The sequence below is a fragment of the Nicotiana tomentosiformis genome, chromosome 4 (genome assembly GCF_000390325.3).
Source record: "Nicotiana tomentosiformis chromosome 4, ASM39032v3, whole genome shotgun sequence".
In the NCBI taxonomy this organism is placed as follows: domain Eukaryota; kingdom Viridiplantae; phylum Streptophyta; class Magnoliopsida; order Solanales; family Solanaceae; genus Nicotiana; species Nicotiana tomentosiformis.
The window spans coordinates 16,929,679-16,939,366 of NC_090815.1; the positions used below are offsets into that span (position 1 = coordinate 16,929,679).

General features: G+C 37.9%; 1 protein-coding gene across 1 annotated transcript; it reads left to right on the top strand.

The window, feature by feature from the left end:
- Nucleotides 1-5,219: 5,219 nt before the first annotated feature.
- On the top strand, nucleotides 5,220-9,402 carry LOC104107841 (glutamate-1-semialdehyde 2,1-aminomutase, chloroplastic). The gene is made up of 3 exons (XM_009616754.4): nucleotides 5,220-5,548; nucleotides 7,200-7,373; nucleotides 8,168-9,402. Exons 1-3 carry the CDS (start codon nucleotides 5,354-5,356, stop codon nucleotides 9,233-9,235), a joined length of 1,437 nt encoding a protein of 478 aa, XP_009615049.1. The 5' UTR covers nucleotides 5,220-5,353; the 3' UTR covers nucleotides 9,236-9,402.
- The last annotated feature ends 286 nt before the right edge of the window (nucleotides 9,403-9,688 follow it).

The following is a 9,688-nucleotide window of genomic DNA, read 5'->3' on the forward strand; positions in this document are numbered from 1 at the left end:
GCATGGATTGTGTCACGACCCAAAACTAACCCCTGTCGTGATGGCGCCTATCATGGAACTAAGCAAGCTGACTCATTTCCAAAACAAATCGATATTTTTATTTTAAAGATAATTTCAAGGTTATTTAACATAAACCTTCATTTAAAGAGTTCAAATCAAAGAAAAACAGAAGTATGGAAAAGAAAAGCCCGACATCGGGGTGTCACTAGTCATGAGCATATACTACAATCTGTCCAACAATATCAAGGCTAACTCAGCCAAAAAAATAGCTAAATACAACTAGAGGAAGATAAGAGTGAGAAGAGCAGGGGCTGCAAACACCAAATAACTACCTTGCTATCTCCAAGAAAATCTGCAACCGGAACACTCAATAACCGCTACCGTGTTCAGCTACACCTGGATCTGCACACAAGGTGCAGGGAGTAACGTGAGTACGCCAATTCAGTAAGTAACAACAATAAATAAAGACTGAGCAGTAGTGACGAGCAATAAAGCATATAACGTTCGTATCAGGAAATTTCAGTAAAATACCACATGCTCTTTAAAAAATCAGGATTTGAATCAAACATCTCGTTTAAACACAGTTCTAGTAAAAAATCATTTAAATACATTTTTCCAACAGTTTTTCAAACAAAGACTCAATGCAAAGGTGAGCAAAAATGATGAAATCATAAACAGCCCCTCGGGTAAACCTCATAGTCACTCGTGCCACTCGGGCATACCTCACAATCACTCTTGCCACTCGGGCATACCTCATAATCACTCTTGCCTCCCAGTCACTCAGCACTCGACACTCTCACTCAGTAGGTACCTGCGCTCACTGGGGTGTGTACAGACTCCGGAGGGACTCCTTCAGCCCAAGCACTATAATCTGCACGGACAACTCACGTGCGATAATAATAAAGTATGCTGCAGGCGGGCAGCCCCGATCCACACTCATCCTCACAAATCAGGCCCTCGGCCTCACTCAGTCATAAAGTATGTTGCAGGCGGGCAGCCTCGATCCACACTCATTCTCACAAATCAGGCCACTCAGGCATTTCAGTAAAATAGGGCATTCGGCCCAAAACATTTATATGCATCAAAATAGAGTCATAAAACTGAGTTATGCGGTAAACAAGTATAAACATGACTGAGTATAGATTTTTAATCGAAAACAGTGAGAGGATGGTAAGAAACAACCTTAAGGGTCCAAACAGCATTAGCGCAAGGCCCAAACATAGTATTCAGCCCAATTTACAGAAAATCTTTCTAAAACATATAAGTATCAATGATTTCAACAAAGTATGCAACTTTACAGTTGCTACGGGACGGACCAAGTCATAAATCCCCAACAGTGTACGCCCACACGCCTGTCACCTAGCATGTGCGTCACTTCAAAATAGTAGAATGATACGAAATCCGGGATTTCATACCCTTAGGACTAGATTTACAATCATTACTTACCTCAAAACATGAAACTTTTTACTCTGCTATGCCTTTGCCTCGTAAATCGGCCTCCGAATGCCTCGAATCTAGTCACAAATAATTCGTTTCAGTCAATAAAATTCATTGGAATTAATTCCACAAGATAATAATGATTATTCCATAAAAATCCGAAAATTAGCTCAAAAATCGCCGTGGAGCCCACGTCTCGGAACCCGACAAAAATTACAAAATTCGAAAGCTCATTCAACCACGAGTCTACCCATACCAATTTTACCAAAATCCGACCTCAACTCGACCCTCAAATATACAAATCTTATTTCTAAATTTCTAAGTTCCAATCTCCGATTTACACCTCAAAATCATATAATCTAGTCAGATTATTCGATGATAATTCAATATTATGGAGTAGAAATGATCACAAGGGACTTACTCAAGTTTTCATTGAAAATATATCAAAAATCTCCTCTCCTCAAGCTCCAATTTGTCAAAAATGGCAAATGGGATGAAGTCCCTGTTTTTATAATTCTGCCTAAACATCCTCGGTTCTGCCTCGATCTTGGCCTTCGATTGAGGTTCTCGATTCTGATTCTCGATCCTAGGCCTTCGATCGTGGCCCTCGACCCTGAGCTCGATCTGGGCTCACATCTGAGCTCGATTTCTGGTAGAAGCAATTTACAACAGAAGGAAATTGCAGCAGCTGTTCTAGTTCAATTTTTGATCCGTTAACCATCCGAAACTCACCCGAGGCCATCGGGATCTCAACCAAATAGACTAACAAGTCCTAAGATATTATACGAACTTAGTCGAATTCTCAAATCGCCTCAAACAACGCTAAAACCATGAATTACACCCCAATTCAAGCCTAATGAACTTTGAAATTTCTAATTTCTACAAACAACTCTGGAAACCTATCAAATCACGTCTGATTGACCTCAAATTTTGCACACAAGTCCTAAATGACATAACAGAGGTATTTCAATTTTCAAAATTAGATTCCGACTCAGATATCAAAAAGTCAACCCCCCGGTCAAACTTCTCAAAATTAAAACTTTCGGCATTTCGAGCCTAATTCCTCTACGGACTTTCAAATAATATTTCGGACACACTCTTAAGCACAAAATCACCATACAGAGCTATTGGAATCATTAAAATTCAAATCTGAGGTCGTTTACACATAGGTCCATATCCGATCCACTTTTCTAACTCAAATTTTTAATTATGAGACTAAGTGTCTCATTTCACTCCGAGTTCCTTTCGGACACGAACCTACTAACCTGATATAACATAATATAGCTGAATAACACAAAAAGAAGTAGGAATAGGGAAAACAGGATTATAACTCTCGAAACGACCGGCCGGGTCATTACAAATTGTCACACAGATTGATTCTCGAATGGCTCAAGCTACGCGGTGTAAGTGGGGAGAATCCATCACTTGAAGCATCATTATCTTCCTTCACAGCCGAGTTCTTGGATCCGGAGAGGTCAAGCAGAACAAGAGTTTTCTTGATCTTTTCAGCAGCATCGCTTCCTCTTTCGGGTATGTTTGTGGAAGATCTTGCTCCTTTTGAGGATGAAGATCCGAAAACAGAGGTTGATGCGGACGACACTTGGGGTGTTTGTTGTCCTAACGAGCTTGCTTTGCTCCTCGTAACTGGTCCAAAGCTTCCAAAGGTAATATCGATGATACTTTCCACATCAGCATAGAACCTGGAATTAGCAGCCTTAGTGGAAGTTGAACTGGAGTTGTTTTTCTTTGAAGCCATTTCAATGTTCTTGAACTTTGATGATTGAAAAGTTGAGATTAGAGGTAGAGATTGTCCCACTGGGCGTGCCAGAATTTGTAGACAATAAATTGTGTCGAGAAAATTAAATCAAGACCAAAAAATATTGCAACAATCGTAGTATTTGATTTCAAATAATATGAGTGTACAATCTCTATGAATCCTCTGATTCTTCTTTCCAATAATAAATAAATTCAAGGGCCCTTGAGCTTGATCTTGAATCTATATTTATTTCCACGGACGATGATCTTTAATTCAACTAGCACGAACTTTGATTTGAACTAGTACTCCTTGAATTTTGATTTGTTCTTCATTCTTGAGCTTGAACCTGAACTTGATTTGTTCTTCGTTCTTGAGCTTGAACTTGAACTTGATTGCTTGAAGCTTGAAACTTGTGGAGGAATTTGCAGCGTTTGATCCACGAGCTCTTTCTTGCTTCTTGTTATAATTTCTGGTATCTTTTTTGGGTTATGAAGACCCCTATTTATAGTTGTGGGAGGGAAGAATTATGATAAGAACAAACTCTTTCCGACCAATCAAATTGAAGTCTGACATGGGCGCATTTGATTGACCAGAACGTGTCACTTGCACATGTGGCGCGAATTAATTGGCATTTTAATGTGACTTGGCATGCCTTGTCATTTTGACACGTGGCATGATCCTATTGTCTCTTCTGTTTGACTTGGCGCGCCACGTCATTTGACACATGGCACTGGGCCTCTAGGAAGATGCCATCTTGGGCCTAATGAAGTGGGCTCATCGCTTATAGCCCAATTAAATAGGCTACTCTAGTAGATTTGAACCTATTTATTTAACCCATATGTATTGAACTTAAATAATTAATTCAATTATATTAGACCATAATATTTATTTAGACTAAATATATTTAATTTGGAATTAAATCCAAATTTCTTATGAATTTAAATTCAATAAAAAATTAATTGCCTACTTATATATCCAATGCGAATTGCCTTAGCCAGTTTGACAGAGCTTCTTTGGTGGCATTACTTTAGCCTTTTGTTTGAGGCAAAATTCAACAATAGTCAGATTTACATCTGGTAATTGAAAAATAATCACAATTTCAAAAGTAATCAATATTTAGCTACTTTTCATATAATGTTAAAATTTAAATAAATACTATTAAAAATTCAAAAATTTCTAGCATAATATGTTGGAATTCCAATTTTTTTAGATATGAGCTTCCAGCATAATATGTTGGTATTTTATAATGTGCTGGAGTTCCATCGTAATATGCTAGAAGTTTAGTGGCATTACTTTAGCCTTTTGTTTGAGGCAAAATTCAACAATAGTCAGATTTACATCTGGTAATTGAAAAATAGTCACAATTTCAAAAGTAATCAATATTTAGCTACTTTTCATATAATGTTAAAATTTTAAAAAAATACTATTAAAAATTTAAAAATTTCTAGCATAATATGTTGGAGTTCCAATTTTTTTAGATATGAGCTTCCAGCATAATATGTTGGTATTTTATAATGTGCTGGAGTTCCATCGTAATATGCTGGAAATTTATATGCAGGAGTTCCATAATCTCGCATATTATGCTGAAACTTTCCGTGTCCTGGAGTTCCAACATAATATGCTGGAAGTTTATACACAGGAGCTCCATAATCCTGCATATTATGCTGGAAATTTTCGTGTTTCAACAAAATAGTGGCTACTTTTTTATGACTTTATTTTTCGATTACCAATCCGAAAAATTACTAGCCCGTACTATTTTGACCTAATTTTGTTCAAAGTTACGCTCCGGCCCAACATAACTTTGAGCAAATTATGCCTCGTTAATCTATTCTTGTAAAAATTATTTAAATGGTACAAAAGTTAAATAGCTGTCTGAAATCTTCCTATTTGTGCTATGGGGGGAAGGGAGGTAAAATATTTCTTAAAAGGTGATATTTATGTAAATTTTCCAGAAAGAAGATGTTGGAACCATGGGCCAAGCCCAATTTTACGACATATTAGTAATTTTGTCACTTTCGTTTTCTTTAAGATTTCTCTATCTACTTTTCCTTATCTTCAACAAAGCCATTTTAAAAACCAAAGAATTCAGAACAAAAAGCCATTGCTGCCCCAACTCAAGAAAACTCAAAAGAGAGAGAGAGAGACACACAGTTGGTAAAAATGGCTGCTGTAAATGGTGTAGGAATTTCATGGCCATCTAAATTGACTCAAGGTCAAAGACCCAAATTGGTTTTCTCTCCATCTCCCCGCCGATGCACCCCATCTTCTTCAACAATTAAAATGACAGCATCAGTTGATGAAAAGAAGAAAACTTTCATTCTTCAAAAGTCTGAAGAAGCTTTTAGCAAAGCCAAGGTACAATTTGGCTTCTTTTTTTATGGTTATTGTTCGGTGTTTATTATTTATTTTTGAAATTGGGTTGCTTCAAGATTCAATCTTTTATGTTAATATTGTTAGTAAAAATGCTAGCTTTAAGGGTTAGAGGAAGAAGAAGGAGATTTTGGTTTGATAAATTTGGTGCATTTGCCAAGATTGGCATCTACCTAATGAACTGATGCAGAACTAATGCTTTTGAACAGAGGCGGAACTAGAATTTGAAGCTTATGGGTTCAGGATTGTAGTCTGCAAGTTATTGGGTTCTAAATTAATAATTTGTACATATTCAATCGATGTTTTAAGACAAATAAAGGATTTGGACCAAAACTACCAATAAACAACTACTACGCCTCAGTCCCAAACAAGTTGGGGTCAAATCCTGGCTTTTGAACTTTGATATACCAGGAATTTATACAAGGGGATTTAAAAAAGAAAAACATACTAAAATGTCACACATGGGATTTAAACTTATGATCTATAATAATTTTTGAACCTTCTTTGCTACTTTACTAGAATTTTTCCTTATGTTAAGGGGATGCAATAGTTTAATATAATAGTAATAAGTAAAAAAATTGTTTTTGCCCTATCTACACAATGTAATTTTACAGCCCAGTGGATTCAATTGAACCCCCTTTCCTCAACTTAGCTCCGCCCCTGCTGATATACAATCTGGTTATCCTGCCATATAAGTTATTGTAACTGAATTGCGATATGTATGTGTCTCTATTAGAATCTTGAGTATGTTTTAGGTGTGTAGTTGTGCTGAAAAGGCACAATTTATTACACAGTTTAAGTTCCTTGAAAATTGTAGGTGTTTGACTACAAAGAGCAGATATACTGAGTAATCTGATAATGTAGCAAAATGTGTGTCTTTGCTTTAGTTGGTTTCTTTTCCCTGTACATATTCTTATATTTTTAATGTATCTTCTGATGTAACTTACTGAGATTGGAACCTATAAGGGAAAGATGCTAACACTTGTAGCATTTTCTAGATGGGAGAATGGTTATAAAAATGCTCATGAGAAAGAACAAATTGTACAACATCTTGTCCTTTGTTTGAAAAGGGAATTGCACTTTCAACTAGTTGTCTATGGTTGTTTGCATCAGAAGGAGGTGCTGAAAATACAAGTTAAAATAAGTGTTCGGTTATATGGTGTAAACCGTCAATCTACAGATGCACTTGATTTGTGCTATTCTTTTTGTGTTGTGCTCAACTTTCTACATTTTTCAACTTCTAGCAGCATAATATTCAAAAGAATGGAAGCAGACAAGATTCCAGTTCAGTTTTATTGATTTCAAGTCCCTACAAGTCCATTGATTTTGTTGAAGAGATAATTAAGCAAATAAAAGTGTGCTCTCTCTAACAGCTTAAGCTTTTAGATGAGATGGACACACACTTAATATGTTATCAGAGCAGGCAAAGGTCCTGGTCTTGGTTCGAGTCTCACCGTCACCATTAAAATGAATTTCCACGTGCTTGGCCAATGAAAAAAATGAATGAAGCCTGCACGTGAGGGGGCGTGTTGAAGGGATAATTAAGTAAATAAAAGTATGCTCTGACAGCTTAAGCTTTTAGATGAGATGGTCACACACTTCAATAGATTTTAATCTCGTGTTTCACTGTTGGTAGGAGTTGATGCCAGGAGGTGTAAATTCCCCAGTTCGTGCTTTCAAGTCAGTTGGCGGACAACCTATCATTATTGACTCCGTGAAGGGCTCTCGTATGCGGGACATAGATGGTAACGAGTACATTGACTATGTCGGATCATGGGGTCCAGCTATAATCGGTCATGCAGATGATGAGGTTCAGTTTTCTGCTTTTAACTATATGTTCAGCTAGAAATTTCACTCACTGTGCATTTATTTGGCTTTGTATTTGGTAACATGTTTCAGAAACACAATCTTAAAGCTGTTTCTTTTTTCTTTTTCTTTTTGGCTCCCATTACGTTAGAAAAGTTTTTTTAATAGAACCCTTGTCCTGGAATTATTTGGCCTTAGATGAATTTTACGATTACCAAGAACATATGGTTTAAGTTTTTTCTTTTGTTCATTTATTAAATGGAAGTCGCTATATGACATTCATCTATGTTGCTCGGACTCTTCAAAAATGCTGACGGGTGCGTGTCGGATCCTCCAAAAGTAGTGCATTTTTGGAGGATCCGACACGGGTGCGGCAACATTTTTGGAAGTCCGAGCAACATAGACGTTCATGCCATAGACAGTTCTCATGATAAAGTGAAGACCCAAGTAGAACATGGTAGACCTAGGTGGGAATTGTCTAAATGCTTCCTCCATTTGTTTCTCCTCCTTTCTGAGAAAGAAGAAGACCGATATGTCAACTGGATTCTCTTGAGCTCAGCTTTAATAACTATTGTGCAAGACACCTCAAAATCTTCTATGCCCCTCTGTCTTATTGCATTGTACAATGAGAAACTTGGTTGAAAGAGAGTCTTGTGAATGTCTTAGCACTGTATGGGGGGAGGGTCTTGGTTGTTGTGGATTGTGGAAGGTCTAGGGACGAAGACAAGAGAGTGAAATTTTGTATTGCTTTTTCAGTTGTTTTTTACGCAACAATCCTGGTATGACCTTTTCCTGCAGGTGTTAGCAGCATTGGCTGAAACAATGAAGAAAGGAACGAGTTTTGGTGCTCCATGTCTCCTTGAAAACACTCTGGCCGAGATGGTTATTTCAGCTGTTCCAAGCATAGAAATGGTTCGGTTCGTCAACTCTGGTACAGAGGCATGTATGGGAGTACTACGGCTGGCTCGTGCTTTCACTGGCCGGCCTAAGATCATCAAATTCGAGGGTTGTTACCATGGTCATGCTGATCCATTTCTTGTTAAAGCGGGCAGTGGTGTTGCCACCCTAGGACTCCCCGACTCCCCTGGAGTTCCAAAAGCAGCTACTTCTGATACACTGACAGCACCTTACAACGATATTTCTGCTGTTGAGAGCCTCTTTGAGGAGCACAAAGGCGAAGTCGCTGCTATAATTCTTGAGCCTGTAGTTGGAAATGCTGGCTTCATTCAACCTAATCTAGATTTTCTTGCTGCCATTCGCAAGATCACCAAAGAAAATGACGCACTTCTTATTTTTGACGAAGTCATGACTGGATTTAGGTTGGCATACGGCGGAGCTCAGGAGTATTTTGGAATAACTCCAGATTTGACGACACTTGGGAAGATTATCGGCGGTGGCTTGCCAGTAGGTGCATACGGAGGAAGGCGGGATATTATGGAGATGGTAGCACCTGCAGGACCGATGTATCAAGCCGGGACCCTAAGTGGAAATCCATTGGCCATGACTGCTGGAATTCACACGCTTAAGCGATTACAGGGACCGGGTACATACGAATACTTGGACAAGATCACCGGTGAACTTACACAGGGAATCTTGGATGCTGGAAAGAAGACCGGTCATGCAATGTGTGGCGGGTACATAAGGGGGATGTTTGGCTTCTTTTTCGCGGAGGGTCCTGTCAATAACTTTTCGGATGCAAAGAAGAGTGATACAGAAAAATTTGGCAGATTCTATAGGGGAATGCTGGAGGAAGGTGTATATTTTGCACCATCACAGTTTGAGGCTGGATTTACTAGCTTAGCACACACTTCAGAGGATATTCAAAAGACAGTAGCTGCAGCTGAAAAAGTTCTAAAGCAAATTTAACTACTAGGCTTCGTTCATTTGTATCCTAGATCGAAATGTTTTTCCTTTTCGGCGAGAAAAACAAATGGTGATTCGCATTGAGAGGTTTTGTAACATATCTTTTATTCAGAAACATGCTGTACCATTTGTACTCCTTTTCGGTTGTTATTCTTACTCATTTTGGAGTATATCCCTCTGTAGTATAGTGCATATGAGAATTCTACTCTTCTTTGGAATTTATCTCCTACCCGTAAATCACATATGACTTGACTTTTGGATTAAGGATGAATTCTTATTCCAACACTTACAACTCTCTAACCAAATCAAAAATGGTGCATCATAAACCTAAGTATTAGCAATGATAACTGTGAGAATGTACGGGAGAAATATCTATTTTATTAACAATGATACATTGAGCCCTACATATAATACATATTCTACTCCTACTACATATGGGATTAGGACATATTCTAC

Excerpts from the sequence above, each read along its gene's own strand:
- LOC104107841 (XM_009616754.4), top strand. The coding sequence starts at position 5,354 with ATGGCTGCTGTAAATGGTGTAGGAATTTCATGGCCATCTAAATTGACT. Across the intron at positions 5,549-7,199 it reads AAGCTTTTAGCAAAGCCAAG|GAGTTGATGCCAGGAGGTGT; the intron begins GTACAATTTGGC and ends CACTGTTGGTAG. Across the intron at positions 7,374-8,167 it reads TCGGTCATGCAGATGATGAG|GTGTTAGCAGCATTGGCTGA; the intron begins GTTCAGTTTTCT and ends CTTTTCCTGCAG.